At 38.0% G+C, this 21,461-nt stretch overlaps 1 protein-coding gene across 3 annotated transcripts in view; it reads right to left on the bottom strand.

Moving 5' to 3' along the window:
- KIF13B (kinesin family member 13B) overlaps positions 1-21,461 on the bottom strand; it is a 257,145-nt gene that overhangs the window by 110,746 nt on the left and 124,938 nt on the right. For all 3 annotated transcript variants that reach the window (XM_074209185.1, XM_074209184.1, XM_074209186.1), the window contains exon 13: positions 15,624-15,758. In XM_074209185.1, coding sequence (XP_074065286.1) covers positions 15,624-15,758 — 135 coding nt within the window. The remainder of the gene's footprint in view (positions 1-15,623; positions 15,759-21,461) is intronic.

The raw sequence follows: 21,461 nt of genomic DNA, 5'->3' as shown, positions 1-21,461 counted from the left end.
TAAAAAAACTCTGTGAAGAAAATAACTCCTTCAAATGCAAACTAGAACTAAAGGAAGCTGATGACTTTGTAAGAAAGCAGGAAGAAATAAAACTCTTCCAAAAAAGCCAGAAATTAGAAGAAAATGTGAAATATGTCATTGGAAAAACAACCGACCTTGAAAACAGATCCAGAAGAAATCTAAAAGCTGCCAGAAACAAACAATTCAACTACCGAGGCTCCATAGTTAGGATTACACAGGATCTGGCAGCATCTACATTAAGGGCTCATAGGGATTGGAATATGATATTCCAGAAGGCAAAAATCTTGGTTTACAACTGAGAATCAACTACCCAGCAAAACTGAACATCCTCTTTCAGGGGAAAAGATAGACTTTTAATGAAATAGGGGACTTTCAAACTTTCCTATTGAAACGACCAGAGCTGAACAGAAAGTTTGACCTCCAAGTACAGGATGCTGGTGAACCACAGAGGGAGTGGAAGAGAGGGACTAACTATGAGGAACTTGATGATGTTGAACTGTTTGTATTCCTGAATGGGAAGAAGATATTGATAACTCATATGAACTTTCTCATTTATAAGAGCTGTTAGAAGGAGCATATATAGACAGGACACAGGAGGGAGAAGAATATAATGGTATAATATAGTAAAAAGATGGAGTCAACAAGTGATAAAGGAAAGCATTGGGAGGAAGGAAAAGGAGATGAAGAAGCTGAGAGATTTCACGTAAGAGTCAAGAAAAAGCTTTTTCAATGGAGGGGAGGGGGGAAGGCAAGGGGGAATGAGTGAGTCTTCATTCTCATCAGAAATGGCTCAGGGAGGAAATGACATACACACTTAATAGGGTGAGGAAATCTATCTTGCCTGGAGAAGGATAGGAGGAAAGGGGCGGGATGAGGGGGAATAGGGGGAGGGAAAGGGGGGGAATAGGTGATAGAAGAGAGGGAAGATGGATGGAGAGGGTACTCAGATTCAACACACTTATGGACAGGGCCAGGATGAAAGGAGAGAGAATAGAATAAATGGGAGTGGGGAGAAATAGAGTGGAGGTACAGCTAGTAAACTGAGGGAAAAATATTGAAGCAACTTCTCTGGTAGACTTCTTTTTTTTTTTTTTTTTTTAAAGATTTTTCAAGGCAACAGGGTTAAGTGGCTTGCAGAAGGCCACACAGCTAGGTAATTATTAAGTGTCTGAGGTCACATTTGAACCCAGGTACTCCTGACTCCAAGGCCAGTGCTCTATTCACTGCGCCACCTAGCTGTCCCTCTGGTAGACTTCTGATAAAGAAAGCAACTCACCCCAGATACAAAGCCACTGAAATCTGAATATAAACTTAAGTACAATTTTTTTTTCCTCTCTATTCTTGAGGTTTCTCATCTTCTTGGGCGGGGGTATGTTTATTCTTATATTTACTCTTATAACATTCAATTTAAATCAATGTATGGCATGGAAACAATGTAGAAACTGTCAGACAGCTGGGGGGGAGGGAAGGGAAGAGGGGGGAAAACATTGTAGAATTCAGAGTCTTGCAAAAAATGATGGGTACATATATTGTATATAATTGGAAAACAAATAAAATGTAAGGTAATAATCTTTTGTCTTTAATTCAAACTCCATAATTCTTCCTTTGGATACAGATGATACAGGGCTGCTCTGAATATTTTTACAAGTGATGTTTTTATCCTTTTTCATAATCTCTTCAGGGTATAGAGCCAGTAGTGGTATTGCTGGATCAAAGGGTATGTACATTTTTGTTGCCCTTTGGGCATAATTCTAAATTGCTCTCCAGAAAGGTTGGATGAGTTTAAAGCTCCACCAACAATGCATTAGTGTCCCAGATTTCTGTGTGGGCCCTTTCAGTCTTACTTATATGATTCCAAGGTTTACTCTGTCAAATTCTACTATATCAAGGCTGCCATTTGCTGGCTGAAATCTTTAAAGTAAAGAGAATTATTGGGCAGTGGTGGGATTCAAGTAAACTAATAACCAGTTCTCTGCCCTAATGACTTTTTATGTATATAATAAGATATAGTGAAAGGTAGTTATGCATTTAATACATAATTTTGTACAACAAAAGAGGTGCACAAAGCTAGATTCTGTTTTATTACTCACAGTAACCAAACATATCCTTATGGAGCAGAAGCAATCACTTGATTAATTCTTTTTTTCCTTCTACTATGGCATGCAAAATGGGCAATTAGATAACCCTTGAAATCTATATTTCTATTGGATCATTGTGTTCCAGGTTCCTATTAGTGTCACTATTCAGGGAACATCATCATACTCATAACACCTTGGGGGAATTTGGGGCATAACACAAAGTGGAAACAAATGACAGTCTGTCACCCCTTGGTGGTTTGGCACTTTTTCTCTTATATTATATGCTTGTTTACTGAAGTAACAAAATGCAGTATTTCATCAAAGGTATAATGAGTTTTAAGAAATATTACAAACATAGTTCTGCACATTTTTATTTCACCTAGGACAGAATGAACATTGCTACAGGTGCTTAGAAAATGCTGTTTCACAGATGAACATTAAAAAAGAGTAAGGAATGTAAAATTTGTGATTTCTACATTGGGTGGCTGCCCAGGTGCCCACCTTAGAGAGAACCCTGATTACAAGTGCCATTTTTATAACCAGTTCATCTAACTCAACATAAAATTAGGTCTCTGTTCTGCCAAATTGGTGCAAACTGACTGAATGCCCCCAATGATGTTGGGGGTAGGGGTGAATTCTGAATTTCTATGAGATATATATTCTATAGTACAGGGTTTCTTTCAAAAAATTATCATCATCATGAAAATTTAGTTGAAGGAGAAATACCTTTTAAAACTAAAAGCTATAGTTCAAAGTATATTGTGTAATGGGCATCAAACCATGAAAGGTCAACTACAAAGATGAAAAAGTACCTCTCTGTGTCATTAAATGAAATAACCAATACTGCATTTCAGAAGACAGATGATGAAAGTTCTAGTAAAAACAGGGAATGACAACTGCTACATATGTTAGAAGACAAGGTTGCTATGTCAGTTCCAAATGCTTTTTACCAATATGAAGCTCAAAGGGAAAAGTAATGGGATGGTATATTAGAAATAACAAGTATAGGGGCAGCTAGGTGGCGCAGTGGATAGAGCACCAGTCCTGGAGTCAGGAGTACCTGAGTTCAAATGTGACCTCAAACACTTAATAATTACCTAGCTGTATGGCCTTGGGCAAGCCACTTAACCCCATTGCCTTGCAAAAAGAAAAAAAAAAGAAAGAACAAGTATAAAAAGCAAACTTTTTCTTTAAAAACTATTCGTGTAATAAAATAAGTACTAAATCATCCACTTCAAAAATCTGACTTCATCTCTCACTTTCAAATGTACCCACAATTTACTTTCCACAAAGCCCCAATTCTTCCATATAAATATCCCTGCCATTCTCATTCTCATTCTCTCCCCCTCCTTCCCTCTCAGCTAATAACCCCTCTTCAAGACTTTGACAGATCAGTGATCTCCCTCCACCAGTCTGGATGAAGTCCTTTACACCAAGGGCTATTGAGAGGCCCAGGAAGTCACAACAACCCCCATGGTGAGGGACCTTCCTCTACCCATCTAAATACTACCTTCTGGTTGAAAATTCTTTATATGTAAAAGTAAGATGTAAATAAGTAAATCTCTTTTTTCATGACAGTTAAATATATAGGATCAAACCAAAATTACTCAAGGGCTAGACAGAATTAGACTCAGCCTATTCTAAGGACTCTGTCTGCACAGTCCAAGTTTTTGCTACATGATTGGCCTCTTACCTTTTGTAGTCATACATTTCTTTTGTAGTCACACATTCCCTTTATGGTTATTTTTTGGATCCAAGAAATCTACCTTATACTTGGCCAAAAAAACAGATTCAAACACCTTCATTTCAAATGAACAAAAAAAAAAGCAACAAAACAGGAGAAATTGGAACCTGCAAAATAATGACCAAGTCTGATGGAATACTGTGGGTATAAGATATGTTTTTGATAATTTTTATGATACATTTTATGGTTTATGATACAGTAGACTTTTATTCCTGGTTTTTAAAAAAAATTTCTTCATTATAATACTGGTGCTCTAGAACAAGGGAAGAAATACAGTGGAGTATATCAGAACAAAGGCATCAATAAAAATTTATTTTTTAAAATGGCTTAGTATGTGCCAGACAAAGGACAGTCTTTACTTAGTCTCAAGAAGCTTCTATTCTGATAAGGAGAGAGAAAACAAAGAGAGGAATGGGAGCAAGGAAAATCACAAGGATGGATAGTAGAACAGTAGAGCAATCTTATACCTGTGACCCTAGTTCTTGAAACAAGAGGTAGGAAGCTGGAATGAAAAATGTGGCAGCAAGAGGAATAAATTCGTCAGGTGTATACATCTAACTTCATTTCCATACTTCATTACCATCTTATCCATTTCCCCAGGTTCAGATTTGTACTTCTCTGAAACTAATCCTTCTAACTATACAATAATCTTGATTCTACTTTTGATATGTCAAACCTGCAAGTAGTTTTTTTGTCTCCGACATCCTTTCTTTCCTGGGAGCTTCCATCTTTTCCAGGCTTAAACCTGCTTTGATCTCTTCTATTTTAGAAAGAAAAACATAAAAATGATTTGAGTCCTTAAGCTCCCATCTTCCTTTTGTGACCAAACATTGAATATGTGATGTTGAACACTGGTTTTACTTCCTATCCATCTTCATCCTTGTAATATGAACAGAATCTTTTGAGTTCTATGACACCACTTTTCTGCTAATTTGGTCTGTTTCTTTGATGCACTTCTCTTTTTCCCCTCACCCTCTAACTGGGGGTATCATGTGGGGCTCTGACTACAGCCCTCTACACTTTTCTGTTCTTCATTCCAAGAAGGACTATAGATACACTCTCATTATTTCAAATAATAGTTCCATGAAGAACTCCAAAATTCTCTATAATCAACTTTCTTACTTGAAGCATAGTCCTTTATTTCTAACTTCCAATTTCTATTTTAATCTTTCACTATCACTTCAAATGAAATATGCTCAAATATAAACTCATTCCCACTCAACCTCACCAAGAAAAGTTAATTTCTCTTGCTAATCCCTTTCTATTTCTACCAATGTTGCTACAATTCTTTTTGTTTTCCATTTAAAAACTTTATTACATCAAAAACAATTCAACAAATACAACCAAACTTAAAATCCTAACAACCAAAAGATATAAGAAGATTGTAATCCAGACTTTCTTGTCTACTCCAGAAAAAAAATCTGAAAACATTTTTAAAACCAAAGGAAAGCATCTATTTTACAAATAATATGACAAACCAAGAAGAGGAGGAGGTTGAGGGGAATGAGAAAGGAAGATCAAGAGGAAGTGGTTGAAAACCTTCCCTGCACTATGGCTGCTTACTCTTATCAAAACCTGGACCATGATTAATTAATCATATGAAGCAGTGGGGTAGAGATGGGCACCTAACCTAGGTTAGGAGTTAAAGATAAGATGTTGCTACCATTCTTCTAGTCCTCCAAGCTAAAAATTCTAAAATTATCTTTCTTTTCTCTGGACTTTCAAATTTCATTAGAAACTTAGCAGTATAGTTCCTTTTCCTAAAAGGCATTAAATGAATAGATGAAAAAGCACAGGCATGCTCCCAGGGTGCCAAGCACCAGGCTAGAGCTAGGGATACACAAACAGTAGATAGACAGTTCCAGGCTAAAAGAGCTCATCTTCTAATAGAAAGAGACAACATAGTAGAAAAAAGCCAGGGGAGGGTCAGTGAATCAGTGGGCTATCCAGGGGCACACCCTCTCCTGAGGCAATGGCAGTGCTAAGTCTAAGTACAACACAGGTTTTCAGGGACTGAAGAAGGAAGTTGTTTAGTTCCACCCAGGCAAGTAGATGGTGCATTTGGCTTGAGGTCAGGAAGACCCCAGGTACTAGAGGTGTGACCCTGGCAAGATCATTTACTCTTTCATCAGCTTCTGTTTCTCCATCTGACAAATGAAGCATTTAGACTGAACCACCTCCAAAGTCCCATTCTAGCAACAGCCTGGGATTTAAAGACTTTCAGAATTCCTCCATAATCTGCTCTTGCCCTATGTAATTAAGTTTATTGCCCATATTTCCTCCACACCAATCCTCTCTCCTCCAGTTCCCAGAACACAGTCATTTTTATTAAGTTGTTAACAGTGTCTGTCACATAATAGGCATTTAATACATGTCTAGTCCCTCTCTCCCTCAACCTTCCTAATTCTTTGTTCTTATGCATCATGCCACTTCCCCTGCCTGAAATATCCTCTCTCATTCCCCTCAATCTAAACTTTATTTATCCTTCAAGACTCACTTGACTCTTCTTCCTTTGACTCTTTCTCCAGTCTCCAGTCATTAAGCAGTCATTCAATCAACAAGCACTTACTGCTCTCCTTCCTTGCTCTGAATACATTCAAGTTAACAAGCATAATACTAAGGGCTGGGGAGACAAAGAAAAGCAAACACACAACATAATGGGGGGAGAGACGAACACACACACAGACACAGACACACACACACACACACACACACACACACACACACACACACACACAAACACACACAGACACTCAAGAACAGAGGTCAGCTGCCAGGGGAGGCAAAAGCACTGATAGGTGGGAAAGGTTTTAGAAGCTGAGATTTTAAGGAAGTCAGGAAAGTCAGAAAGTTGAACCAGAATGGAGAAATTTTGAGGCATGAAGAACAGCCAGAAAAAAAGTCAGAGAATAGAGAGGGAATATTTTGTTCAGGGAACAGCAAGGAGACCAGTCTCACTGGCATACTTAAAGAGGATGGGTGGGGCTGGGGATGGAGGGAGAAAAATCAAACATAAATAGACTAGAAAAGTAGGAAAAGGCAAACAATGTGCTACTTGACAAATGGTGGATGGACTGAGAGAATTGAAGCACAGAGGCAAACCAGCAGACTATTGTACAATCCTCCAAGCTGGAGATGATGAGGGCCTGCAGCAGGGTGGCAGTGGTGTTCACGGGAAAGACAGGGGGAGAGACAAGACACGTTATAACAGTAAGTAAAACAGAAAAGATTTAGCAATAGATTGAAGGTATTGAGAGTGACTTTCAGGTTACAAACCTGGGTCACTGAGGGAATAATCTATAACTGTGGTGTCAAACCCAAATAAAAACAGAGTGCAAAGTGACATTTATTTGAACAAACGTACATTATGTTTTACTGTATTTCTATTTATTTTGTTAAATAGTCTCCATTTTAATTTTAATTAAACATTTTAATCTTGTTCAGACTATACTGGGGAATCAAGATTGACATCCCTGCTCTACAATTTATTAACTGTACACAATTTTTTAAATTTTATTTTAAGGCAGTGGGGTTAAGTGACTTGCCCAAGGTCACACAACTAGGCAATTATTAAGTGTCTGGGGCTGGATTTGAACTCAGGTTCTCTTGACTTCAGAGTCAGTGCTCTATCCACTGTGCCACCTGAATGCCCCTAATTCACTGACTAATAGGAAAGTTAGGATGAGGGGAGAGAGCTTAGAGGGATTTGGGAGAGGGGAGGAGATACTGGGAAGGGTATTATAAAACAATTAATTCTGTTTTGACATGGTGAGTTTAAGATGCTACAGAAACATGTTTGAATATATCAAATTGGCAAGTGAAAATTCAACACTAAAGGTCAGAAGTTAGAGGTAGGGTAGTAGAATCATCTGCATAGAGATAATTGGGATCTGATGAGATCATCAAACCAAAAAAGGAGAAAGAGGGCCAGGTGAGACATTCAAGGGATATCCTTTTTAGAAGGCATGACTAGATAAAGATCCAGCAAAGGAGACTAAAAAAGATCAGACAAGAAGGACAATCCAGAGAGAGCTAGTGTCACAGAAGCCTAGAAAAGAGTATATTAAGAATTAGAAACAGAGTGAAAGGCTAAAGAGGGGCAAAAAGAATGAGGATTAAGCTACATTTGGCAAATAATAGATCATGGTAAGTATGAAGAAAACAGTTTCAGTTGGAAGCCAGACTGCAGAAAAGAAGAGAGGGAGAAGAAAGAAAGTGGAGGTACCCAAGTATAGACTAAGTTCTCTAGTCTAGTCACCAAAGGGAGGAGAGAAATGGGGGAGACATGCACATGTTTATAGTCAATGAGGAAACAACCAGTAGACAAGAGAGATTAAAAATACAGATGACTATGGACAATCTGCTAGAGAACATGGGATAAAATGGGATCACTTATGTACCTACTCTGTTTAAGACAAGTTCTACAGTTTAGCATTTAAAATTCTCTATCCTTCCCTCCTCTGACATCGTGCCACTCCATAGGCTCTCATCACATCTTGACTACTGCAGTAGCCTGCTGGTGGGTCTGCCTGTCTGAAGTCTTTTCCTACTTTAAATCAGTCCTTCATTTAGCAACTAAAATGATTTTCTGAAAACACAGGACTGATCATGCCACAACCCCCCCCAATAAACTCCAGTGACTCCCTATTGTCTCCAGAAGCAATACAAAATGTTCTCTCTCTCTCTCTCTCTCTCTCTCTCTCTCTCTCTCTCTCTCTCTCTCTTTCCTCTCTCTCTCTCAGCTCCAGGTGTTCTTTCTGGCTCACCATTCTCCTCTCCAACTAATGACCTCCCTGGCTTCTTTAAGTTCCAGCTAAAATTCTACCTTCTACAGGAACCCTTTCCTAACTCCTCGCATAGTATATATATATATATATATATATATATATATATATATATATATATATATATATACACACACACATACACACACACACACACACACACACACACACACAGAAACATATAGCCTATATAGAGAGCTAAAAGTCAAGTGTTCAAAGAATTCAACAAATGCTATAAATATTTCTTAAATGTCTACTATATGAAGGTACTCAGCCAGAAGCTAAATATAGGAAGAAGAAACAAAAAACATAGTTCCTGATCTCAAGGAGTAATAATCTACTGGTCAAGAGAAAAATATATTAATTACAATGAATGATATGAATACTTCAAGGAGAAAAATCTTACTTATAAGATGATGAATTATCACAAAAAATTTTACTGATGAATTGAAACTTTAAGCTAAAGCCAGAAGGAAAAAATTTTTAAAGATTGAAATGTAGGAAGAAACCAAAAGCAAGAAAGGTTGGAAAGGTCAAAGTTAGATGGGGAAGAGCAAGTAATATGATCTGTCTGGAATCTGAAGAATCAAACCAAACAAGTTAGTACTCTGAGAATGTTAAAGACTACAGAAGAGAATCTTGTTTATTCATTCAAAGTTATTTACAAGCAATCCTCACCCCCAGAGCTCCCCTATGAGCTGTAAGGGAATCTGGCAGAAATCTAAGTCAAGACATAGCTATTACTGAAGTTCTGGGTTTATACAAGTGTCTCTTTTAAGACTCCCTGGCTGGTATTCTTAAAATGAAAGTCCTCTCTCTAGGAATGTCTGAATTTTACCTCACCCATCCCCAGGATTTCTCCTACATACAACAGACTTTGTCTCACTCCAAGTGAGCTCAGCTGTTAGGAAATGAGGCAACCAATATGCATTTCAAACATGCTTCTTTTTGGATTAGGATCGATGATTTTATCAGAAAATGTCAAATGAGGGAACTTTTTTTAAAAATCCAATGTCTATCAGAACTTGTTCTGCACTTTATGGTCTTAAAGAATTGGTTTGAGCACTCAAAGAGTAAATGATCTGCCCAGGATCCCACAACATCATAAGCAAAATTTGACCTGAGGTTTTCCAGATTCTAAGATAAGTTCTTTTATCTGCTATGCCATGCTGCCTCCCATTTTGAATGTAAATAAATTACAAAAACAGACAAGTTTGTCATACATGATCCTCAAACCCAAATGCAATAGCAAAGAACAAACTCACAACATCAATAGGAAAGTCCTCAAACAAAGAGCACACTGCAAGTGTTAGTGTCATGGCAAGGACAATTCTGTCTCCTTGGCTGTTGACTACATTCATCTTTTACTGTTGATCACCACCTCTTTTGTTGATGCCCAAGTCTGAACACTTCATCGTCCTTGGGATTCTTCTGCTCCCTTCCCCCCTTTTTTTTAAACCTCTACTTTCCCCTAATCACATGCATCTTCAGACAGTCTTCTGGGAAACATATGCCTTTACTTTCCTGCAATCAACACTACAAAAACCAAGAGGTGAGGGGAAAGAAGAGGAGAAAAAGTTCTTGCATTGCATATCTCTGTACCCCCCCCAATAGCTACTTATGGTTTCTTGTTTTTCTTTTTAAAGTCAGTGTTGCCTGTCTCTCGATCCAGTACCAATATGGATCAGCACAACAGATTCATTGGCTCTGATTTGGCTCTCCTTAGGCAGTTTGGTGGTCCCTCTCTCTTCAGGGATCATCCTATGGGCACTAAACTTATCATAGGCACCAATCAGCTCCAATCCTGCTCTAGCTTCAAACTCAAGAAATCAAGGAGCCTCAGTCTACCAGCAGCCAAGATTGTACACTCCTGGGACAACACACCTAACTCTTCTCAGATTTTACTGACCCCTTTGTGTTTACAACAGAGTAATTTCCTGAAATGTCCCCAATTAACCAACATATATCACCACCCTATGTAGCTCCCCTTGTAAGAAAGAAAAACAGTTCATTAAAAGCAGCAGGCACTGAGGTGGTACTAGATAACATATCTGTAGCTGTCATCAATCATCTTTATTGAAAAGAGCTAAAGAGTGTTTGATCACCTATTCTCTAGGACTAACATTGGATAATACCACTAAGCACTTCAAATGCCTATTGTTATTATTTTCATTTACAAATATTCATAAAAATATATATCATATAATGGGGCAGCTAGGTGGTGCAGTGGATAGAGCACAAGCCAGGAGTCAGGAGGACCTGAGTTCAAATCCAGCCTCAGACACTTAATTCCCTAGTTATGTGACCTTGGGCAAGTCACTTAACCCCACTGTCTTTCCAAGATGATAATAATAATAATAATAATAATAATACTAAATATATCATATATATTGTTTTCCTGATTCCTACCTGATGACAGTTCATAAAATTTTCTCTATATTTCTCTAAATTCTTTATATATTTTATTTTTAAGGTAATCTATTAATAATAAAATGATAATGGTATTTTATTATATTTGCATAGTAATATTTGCATACTACAATTGGTTCAAACATTCACAAAGTGATATTTTTTTCAAGTTTTTCCTGACAAAAAAAAATATTACTAGGAATATCTTGGTATATACTCTGACTTCCTTAGGAATATATATCCACTATAGAGATTACAGGTTCAAAGGATACGTGTTACATTCCTTCCCCCACAATGAAATAATTTGTATTGCTTGCAAATTATATTGGGTGCTTACACAGCCTAGAGTAAGTATTTTTAACTTTTTTTGATGCATAGATGGACCCCTTCTCAGAATAAAGTTTCTAAATCCTTAAAATGAAATATGTAAGATTACAAAGGAGATCAATTTTAAAGAAATACAATGATTAGTACATATACTTTTTTAGTAAAAAACTATTAATCTAAAGGAACATGTTTGACATCTGTAAATTGCTCAAAGCATAATGTTATCAGTCATATCAGTTCTCACCCTGGAACATCCCTCTACTCTGTCATACCTCTTCTCCCATTGATGAGTTCCTTCTGGGGCTTATATTTTTGCAGAGATGAGGTCAGCCATATTTCATTTTTCTCCTATGCTGTGCTTCTGACTACAAATGTTGCCACTGTCACTCAGTTGCCTTCTTGTCTTAGAACTAAGTTCCTTGGACTTTCTCTTCTGATAACTTACCACTACCATACTTTATTCTCCTAGCTATGCTGACTATCCATCAGTGGTTGTGAGGAAGCAAGGGATATGAATTAGGAAAGCATGCAAAGGGCAGTTCCCTTTCTCCTACAAATCAAGGTTTGCTTTTAGACAGATGTACAGCTATGGAGGGAAAGAACTGCAGAAGCAGGAGCTGAATCATGCCACCAGAGCCATCGGCTAGCAGACACATCATTCCCTTCTGTTGTAGCTCACAAACAAGCTCCAAGGGAAAAAGACAACCCACTAGTACAAAAGTCATGGGAGTTCTTATACCAGTCACATCTCCAAACTTGACTTGGTTACAAACAATGTACAAAGATTTCCCAACTCTTTGTAGGCAAGTTTGAGAGTCTCCAGTAAGTGATTCAAAACAGTTGTTGGAGTTAACGTACTCTGCCTTCCTGCCTGCTGATAAGTAGCATATATGGTTTCAGAACTGCTCTTAGAGAAGAGAATAAGATGGAATGCAACATGACCTCGCATTCAACTCTGTGGCATGTCTATCCAAATGAACCTCTTCTAGAAGAGGTTTTACTTATTCTTAGGAGAGTAAGTAAATGAGAGTTTGGTAACATGAGAGTTTTAGAATATGAGATGTCAGAACTTAGAAGAGATATCACAAGATACAAGCATGAGAACCAGCACTTTCATTTTACAGATGAGGAAAATGAGACCTAGAGATCATAGGTCACTTGCCCAAAGTGAGTCAATTATTCAACAGTTGAAAGATGGACTTAAAAGGAAGGAGGGGTGAAATGAAAAAATCTTCCAACACAACACCTTCATAGTCTCTTTGCTGAACTAAAAATTTCCTGCACTGAGGTCATCTTTGTCAATTTGCTATATGGAAATAGTTTTTCATGAGTTTAACTTAAAATCCAAGAAAGCAACATTATCTCAAATGCTGCCAAAACTGAGTTTGACAAACAGACTGAAACAGAATCCAAACACCTACACACAAGATGACTGAAAATATTTTGATTCCTCTCCAAAAGTCTATAAACAGTATCTTTGTTTAATTTTTTCAAATGTATTTAGAACAGAAATGAGTCAGGGATTTTTTCTTATTCTGTGCTCTTATTTGCATTATGTGACATCAGGAAGAAAAATAACACATGCTTCTGAGAAATTAAAAAAAAAGGTTAAGTGATTTATGTCCCAATGCAAAAAAGTCTAAAGTCAATTGAACACAATGGTAGACTGACATTTCAGTAGTATTATCTTTGAAAGTAGTAGAACCAATGTCATAACCCTAAAGTAGAGAATAACACTTGTTAGAGAGTCCTCACTGTGGTGATAGAGAAGACAAGACCTAACCAAAATGATAATCACGCGATCTTCACTTCAGAAGGGAAGGGACTTCTAGAAGTTGCCAAGTCCACCCGACTCATTTTTAATACACAGTAGTTCAAAGAGGTTAAGACCAAAAAGACACAGGAAGCTAATGAAGCAATGAGGCAAACCAACAGTTCCTACTCCCAAGGGCTCACAGGGGCAGGCACACTGAAAACAACTATGTACAAAGTAGAGGCATGTAAGATGAACAGGCACTAATGTCAGTGGGAAAGTGCAAGAACCCATAGCACGTGAATACTCACCGAAGAGTGAGCAGGGAAGGATGACACCCAGGCTGTGAATCAAATGATTAGGAGGACTGAAGCACCCTCAGTGTTAACATAAAAGTAGAGAAGAGGGGAGAACTGGGAGGGAAAAGGGCATCAAATTCAAGATGTCTAAAAGAAAACTAGAAATGTAAGAATGGATGAAAGGTGAGAATTGGACAAATAGCTCTGAGAGTCATCTGCATAGAAATGATAATTGAAAAAGAGGAAGCTGATAAGATGCAGTAAGTGGAAGAGCCAGGATTCAAAGCCAGGTCTTCTGATACCAAATCAAGCACTGTTTGACTTGATTCTCACTTTTAACTATTCTATAATAGTTTTAGTGATTAGCTGACATTGTATTTAACTTCTTAAAATATCTTCCAAAGAAACTGTGATAAACTATGATTAAGATGTCTTAAGTCTGTCCTTCATAGTAGACACTTTTCTGAGACATAATTTGCTATTTTTTTTCACATAAGGCTCTAACTATGTGAGTTCCTCCTACAATCTTAAGACTCATAATATGCCACATGTCCTGAAAAAAATAATCACTATTTGTGGTATCCATAATCTTCTAAAATAAAAATCATTAGAACCACTCAACCCTGAAATAGTGACCACAAGAACAATTCTGAGTTCTCAGTTCTGTAGATTCAGGATTTTGATTTTTCCCAATTCATGCAGAGGATTCTGCTATGAATCCAGCATATTTAATAGCTTATGGTATTCCTATTGCTTCCATTAACTAAACTCTAGATTTTATGTTGCCTTCCTATTAGTAGGTTTACCACGCAAATTCCTTCCTTCCTTTTTAACTTAATTCTCTCCCTCTCTACCCTTTTTCTACAGGTTATAGAAAATACAATTTGCATGTCAAATTTCCTTATATCTCTTCCCATTGCCTTGTACCTTTTCCTTATTTTTGCTAAGATATCACAGGAAAAACAAAACCATGTACTTCATATAAACAAAAAGGTTTTTAAAATTAGTCAACTGACTTTTAAACCATAATTGATGGACTAGTGACTTAAATATGAATCAAAAGTGAATACCTGATTTCTTTCTAAATTGAACTGAGAGAGAAAATCACTTAAATGATTTTCATAACATTCTTTGAGCAATCCAGCTTGGAAAAAGTTAATACAAACTTTTTTTGAAATAGCAATATGTGACTATCACCACTCCTCTCAAAAATCATTACTCCTAAATTGTTATCTTATTGTCTGATATTACTATTGTCTATACTTTATGTTTCTTCCTTAAGGATATGATTTCTCTCTCATCACACTCAATTTGGATCAGTGTATACCATGAAATCTATGTAAAGACTGGCAAATACCTTCTGTGGGGGCTGGGGGGGAGGGAAGCAAAATTAGGAGGGGGAAATGTAAAACTCAAAATAAATAAAATCTTAAAAAAAAATCATTACTCCCAGGACTTATATACAAAGGAGACAGATAAATGCAAAACTATGATGTATTTTACAGATTTAAAATGGGAAGGAACATTAAAAATCATATAGTTTGGGAGTTCTTAATCTTTGTATCATGAATTATCTGAATGTATTATTATCTAAATTATCTAAAATGTATCAGACACATCAGTTCTCAATCTGGAACTGATGGACCTATGGAAGACTATGAATTCATTCTCAGAATAATACTTTTTAATGCATAAATACAATACATGGAATTACAAAGAAAACTAATTACAAAATATTTAAAATACAAGAATGCAAATCCCAAGAAAAGAAGTTAGGATCTCATCCACTGTCTTCATTTTCAATATGAGAAAACTGAAACATAAAAAGTTTAAATGATGTAGATAATAGCTTCTCAAAGAAACTATTGTTCAGTCATGTCTAATTCTTCATGAGTTCATTTGGGGATTTCTTGGCCAAGATACTGGAGTGGTTTGCCATATTCTTCACCAGCTCATTTTGCAGGAGAAGAAACTGAGGTAAACTGAGGAAATTGAGTTTCTTTGATGGAAAATATTTTAAGAAGTTAAATATAGTGTCATCTAATCACTAAAACTATTGTAGAATAGTTAAAATAGTAAAATAGTAAAGTGACTTTCCCAGGATCACACAGTTAGTGTCAGAGGGGAGATCTGAACTCAGGAAGAAGAGACAAGCTGTGTTATGATTATCCTATTGCTATAAGTAAATTGAAAAGTAAATTATTTTACCTTTAAATAGTAAACCAGGAGTTCATTGAGGGCAGGATCAGCATTCAGATTGACAAGAAAACATTTATTATCCCCAACTTTGATTCCTGAAGACTGAAGAGATATTCCAAGACTCTCAAGTTGCTTCTGTCGTTCCTATAGGGATATTCAAGAAATTTTAATACTACCAGTTTTAAGGTATTAGAAATATACAAAATTTAGAAGACGTCACTGAACATATGAACAATTTACATATAAATTTACAATTTTAAAGCACATAATAAACACTAATATAGATACTACACTAGGCTCTCCTATTGTTTCCATATAATAATTAACACTTTTTACCATTCCTTTGATTTATTATTTTTCATGAATATCCCCTCATAAATATCCCCTTACTAATATATAAAATTACATGTGCATATGTAAGAGAATTTGATTACACAGTAACCATAGTTAAGTATTGTATATATACATTTTTTCAGATGAGATTATTTCCATGTATGTGTAATTATGAGGGAAAGAATATGTATGCATATTTTATGATACAACTCTATTCTTTTTTTTTGCAAGGGAATGGAGTTAAGTGACTTGCCCAGGATCACACAGCTAAGTAATTAGTAAGTGTATAAAGCTGCACTTGAACTCAGGGCCTCCTGACTCCAGGGCCAGTGTTCTATTTACTACGTCACCTAGCTTCCTCAAGTCTATTCTTTTTTTTTAATTGCTTTTCTCTTCCATTTTCTTTATTTCTTTTTTTACATTTCATATTTTTTTATTTATTTTTCATTTATTTTTTTATTCTCATTTTGTACAAATGTTTTTTTACATTAATAAAATATTCTTGTTTACAAGTAAACAAAATACCCCTCCTCCCCATGAATATATATAGACTTGCTTGGGCGAAAAAGGAAAGGGGAGAGAAAAAAATTAAAATAAAAAATATAATAGTAATAATTATAGGTATGGCCAGGTGGCGCAATGGATGAAGCACCAGCCCTGGAGCCACGAGCACCCGAGTCCATATCCAGCCTCGTAAACCCAACAATCACCCAGCCATGTGATATGCAAGCCACCTGATCCCCACTACCCTGCAAAAAAAAAAAAGAAAGAAAGAAAGAAAGAAAAAAAAGACCCAAAATAAAATAAAATAGTAATAATAGTAGGGGTGGCTGGATGTCAGACAGAGCATTGGCCCTTGAGCCAGGAGCACCCAAATCCAGCCTCAGACAACCAAAAATCACCCTGCTATGTGGCCCCAAGCAGGACATCCAGCCCCACCTGCCCTGCACCCTCCCCCAAATAATAATAACAAAAAATGTGCTTGAGTCTTTGTTCCAACACCAACAACTCTGTCATGGGTGGATCTCATTCTTTATGATAAGTCCATCATGATATGATAAGTCCAAAAGTTATTTCCATATTTTTCCACCACTGTCATTGCTGATCAACTCCCTCCTTTCTTATTTCTCCACTACCATGTACTCTATTTTCTCTCTCCTTTCACTCTGACTCTGCTGTAGGGTTGCTGAGTGGCGCAGCAGACAGATCCCTGGTCCTGGAGCCAAGAAGCCCTGAACCCCCATACCACCCCTTAGGCCCAGAATCCACCTGGCCCTGTGGTCCTGGGCACGCCTTCCAATCCCAGCCCCTTTCAAGAAGTAAGAAAGAAAATGTGTTATATCTGGCCACTCTTCCCCCATGGTCCATCCTCTCCTCCTTTATTCACATCCCCACCCCTTCCCCCTGCTCCTCGCTCCTTCTTACTCCAGATGTCTATACCCCATTGAGTATATATGCTGTTTCCTCTCCTAGCCATCTCTGATGAGAGCAAAGGTTCCCTCATTCCCCCTTGCCTCCCCACTTCCGTATCATTACAATAGCTCATTGTAATAAAAAAAATCTTATGTGAAATATCTTGGACTATTCCCCCTCTCCTCTTTCTTTCTCCCATTCCAAATATCTTGGATTATTCCCCCTCTCATCTTTCTTTCTCCCATTCCATTTCCCTTTTTTTCTATTGACTCCATTTTTACACCATATTTTATCTTCGAATTCAGCTTTCTCCTGTGTTTCAACTATAAAAGGTCCCTCTACCTGCTCTATTAACTGAGAAGGTTCATATGAGTATTATCAGTGTCATTTTTCTATGCAGGAATACATGCAGTTCATCATCATTAAATCCCTCATATTTTCCCCCTCTCCTCCAATCTCCATGCTTCACCTGAGTCCTGTATCTGAAGATCAAACCTTCTGTTCAGCTCTGGCCATTCCAAAAGGAACATTTAAAATTCCCCTGGTTCATTGAAAGTCCATCTTTTTCCCTGGAAGAGGACATTCAGCCTTGCTGGGTAGTTCATTCTTGGCTGCATTCTAAGCTCTTCTGCCTTCTGGTATATTGTATTCCAAGCCCTACAAGCTTCCAATGTAGTTGCTGCTAAGTCCTGTGTGATCCTGACTGCAGCTCCATGATATTTGAACTGTGTCCTTCTGGCTGCTTGTAATATGTTCTCTTTGACTTGGGAGTTCTAGAACTTGGCTATAATATTCCTAGGGGTTGGTTTTTTGGGATATCTTTCTCAGGGGGATTGGTGGATTCTCTCCATTTCTATTTTGCCCTCTGCTTCTAGAATATCAGGGCAATTTTCCTGTAGTAATTCTTTGAAAATGATGTCAAGGCTCTTTTCCTGATCATGACTTTCAGGTATTCCAATAATTTTTAAATTATCTTTCCTAAGTCTGTTTTCCATATCAGTTGTTTTTTCATTGAGATATTTCACATTTTCTTCTAATTTTTCATTTTTTTTGTTTTGAAGTATTGATTCCTGATTTCTGTTAAATTCATCAATCTCCCTGAATTCTATTCTTTGTCTGAAGGATTTGTTCTCCTCAGAGAGTTTTCTTATCTCTTTTTCCATCTGGCCAATTTTGCTTTTTAAAGCATTCTTCTCCTCAATAACTTTTTGAACTGTTTTATCCATTTGACCTAAGCTGGTTTTTAGCATGCCATTTTCTTCAGCATTTTTTTGGATTTCCTTGACTAAGCTGCTGACTTCATTTTCATGTTTTTCCTGCATCTCTCTCCTTTCTTTTCCCAGTTTTTCTTCTAACTCCCTCATTTGATTTTCAAAGTCTTTTTTGAGCTCTGTCATAGCCTGAGCCCAATTTCTGTTTTTTCTTGGAGTCTTTAGATGCAGGAGCTTGTGCTTCCTCATCTTCAGACTGAGTATTTTGGTCCTTCTTGGGCTCATTTGCAAAATATTTCTCAATAGTCTTCTTTTTGTTTCTCTGCTTGCTCATTTTCCCAGCCTGGGCCTGGTTTGGGGGTGCTTCCTGAGCTTTTGGGACAATCCCTCAAGGGTCTCAGTGTGTGAGGCTCTGTCCTCCCTCCTGGTCTGTGAATGACCATAAGCACCTCCCTCTGCCACGGGGCCAAGGTGGGGAGGGCCCTGTTGTTCTATGGGGGGACCTAGACTGGGATCAGGATCTGAATGTGGTCAGAGCCCCAGAGTCCTGTTCCAGGGGCAGAGGACCCAGCTCACAATCTCTCTTCACTCCCCTCCCTCAGCTCAATGGGCTCATGCCCTGGGGGCTCCTGCTTATGGGCTCCGCCTGCTTCTGTTTCCTGGATCAGGGCTGGGGAAAGACCATGCTGCTTGCTGTGTGCCCTGAGGGCTGGGCTCCATGTGCTCCCTCTGGCAGAGGTCCCCTGCTGTTCCCCCACTTTGTACCTGGTGCTCCCCGGGGTGCAGCTCAGGAGACTTCCCCGCTGCTGTGAGCTGAAACTCTCAGCGCCCTGGGACTGCCTCTGGGAGGCTGAAGTTCTTTGGCTCTGGCGGGCCACCCCTCTGGCAGATCACCTCTCCAATCCCGGGGAGCAGAACCTTTCTGCTCTTTTCCAGGTTACCTTGAGTAGGAGAACTGCCCCACTGGGTCCCTTTGTGCATTCTGTCTCTTGAAAGTTTTGTTAAGAGTCCTTAGCTGATGAATTTTATCGGAGAGCTCCTAAGACTCAATCCCTTCTTGTTGCCATCTTGGCTCCGCCCCCCAAGTCTATTCTTGATAATACTTACAGTACTTCTCAAGGGCTTCAAATAAGAAAGCCATGTGAAGTTAGTTGTCATTATCATTAATAAAAGCAGTTATGTGGAACAAATATAAGGAAAAATCTTAGTGAGTGACTAAGTACAGATGGTGGACTTCTGTTATCAGTGCTGCTCTCCACAACATATCAATAGACCTCCAATTGCCAATCTCCACCTTTGGATATGTTTGAGCATTAGATGTCATTAAAATAATTATTGTCCCAAAGTTCCAATGGGGTTGTATTCTTGTTCAGTTGCATCCAACTATTTGTGACCCTCACCTGGGTTTTCTTGGCAAAGACACTGGCGTGGTTTGCACTTTCTTCTCCAGTTCAATTTACAGTTGAGGAAATAGAGGCAAACAGTTAAATGACTTGCCCAGGGTCATTCAGCTAGTAAACATCTAATGCCAGATTTGAACTCATGAAGATGAGTGGCTTCTTGATCCCAAGTCCAGTGTTCTATCCATTTGCCCACTAGTTGCCCCAGTGTGGCAGCAGGCAACTACCAAAAGTCCAAGAAAGTCAATGAGAAAAGAAAGCACCTCAAAAATTATTTCTGGTAAATTCATATCAGAGAATAAACTTCAGCACGCTTACTTATGTTTCCTGAAAGTCATTCTAAATCCAATAGACTGCAGACTGTGAAAAAGCTATCAATACTCTTGGTTTACAATTTCCATGAATTGATACATGGATCTGCTCAGTCTTAAAAGTTCCTGAGGTAATTTTTTGGGTCTTTGCACACTTAACATAGTCCCTACTTCAAATTCCACCTCCATCCTTGGAGAATATTGTTTCATCACTGAAAAAACCTATGATCTTTCATCGAGAGTTCACTCATTTCACCACCATCTTCTCCCTCAGTCCTGTTTCATATGAGTAAGTGGCCTTTCTCCTTGCCAAGGAAAACCCTTCTACAGGCAGTACCCTGATTCCATTAGCACATCATTCTCTCTGAAACTCTACTCTTTCTAGAGAAAATCCTTTTCAGTGAATTTCTTCCCTTCTCTCATTCTCTTCAGCGTTCTGGTTTCCAACTTCAACATTCAACTGTAACTGTCCTCGCCAGTTAACAATTGTCAAATCAAATTGGCTTTTCTCTCTCTTCTCATCCCTCCTGATCTCTCTGAAGGTTTCAATGGAATTAATACTACCCCTGCCTCATCTGTTTTGTCTTCTTGCAAAGGAAGTTCAATCAATTCAATCTTTGGTTCTGCAATGGCCCTTTTCAGATTCTCCACTCATCACCAGGGCTTTCCCTCTGAGATTGCCCTGCCTCAGTCTTATATGTACATAGCTGTTTGCATATTTTTGGTTTCTCTTATTACCATGTGAGCTCCTTGAGGGTGGTGACTGTCTTTTGCCTTTCTTTGTTTCTCCAGTATTTGACACAAAGTCAGATTATATAAATGCCTGCTGGACCTCTCCTAAGTGGTTTACATGCCTGAATAAGTCACTTAACTTATGTGTGCCTTCAAAACTCCATATGGCTTTCCAGCCAAGCCACAAGTTATTGAAGGTTGCTAAGCTCTAGTATCTTAGTAGATATTGACAATTAAATTGCCACTGAAATGTGGAAAGAGTTAATACTACAGTCGAAGCAACCAAACCTGAACTACTAAGAAGAAAAATTTAAGTACCCTTATCTGGAGTTTTCATTAATGCAGAAAAAGAAACCCTAATCAGTTATATGCTCTCTGATCCCTGGCTAAAAAAGGACAAGAGCAAAAGATGCTATCTGATTTGCCTAAAACAAAATAGGTCAATGA

Source organism: Macrotis lagotis, chromosome 1 (genome assembly GCF_037893015.1).
Source record: "Macrotis lagotis isolate mMagLag1 chromosome 1, bilby.v1.9.chrom.fasta, whole genome shotgun sequence".
In the NCBI taxonomy this organism is placed as follows: Eukaryota; Metazoa; Chordata; class Mammalia; order Peramelemorphia; family Peramelidae; genus Macrotis; species Macrotis lagotis.
This window is presented reverse-complemented; position numbering and strand designations above follow the sequence as displayed.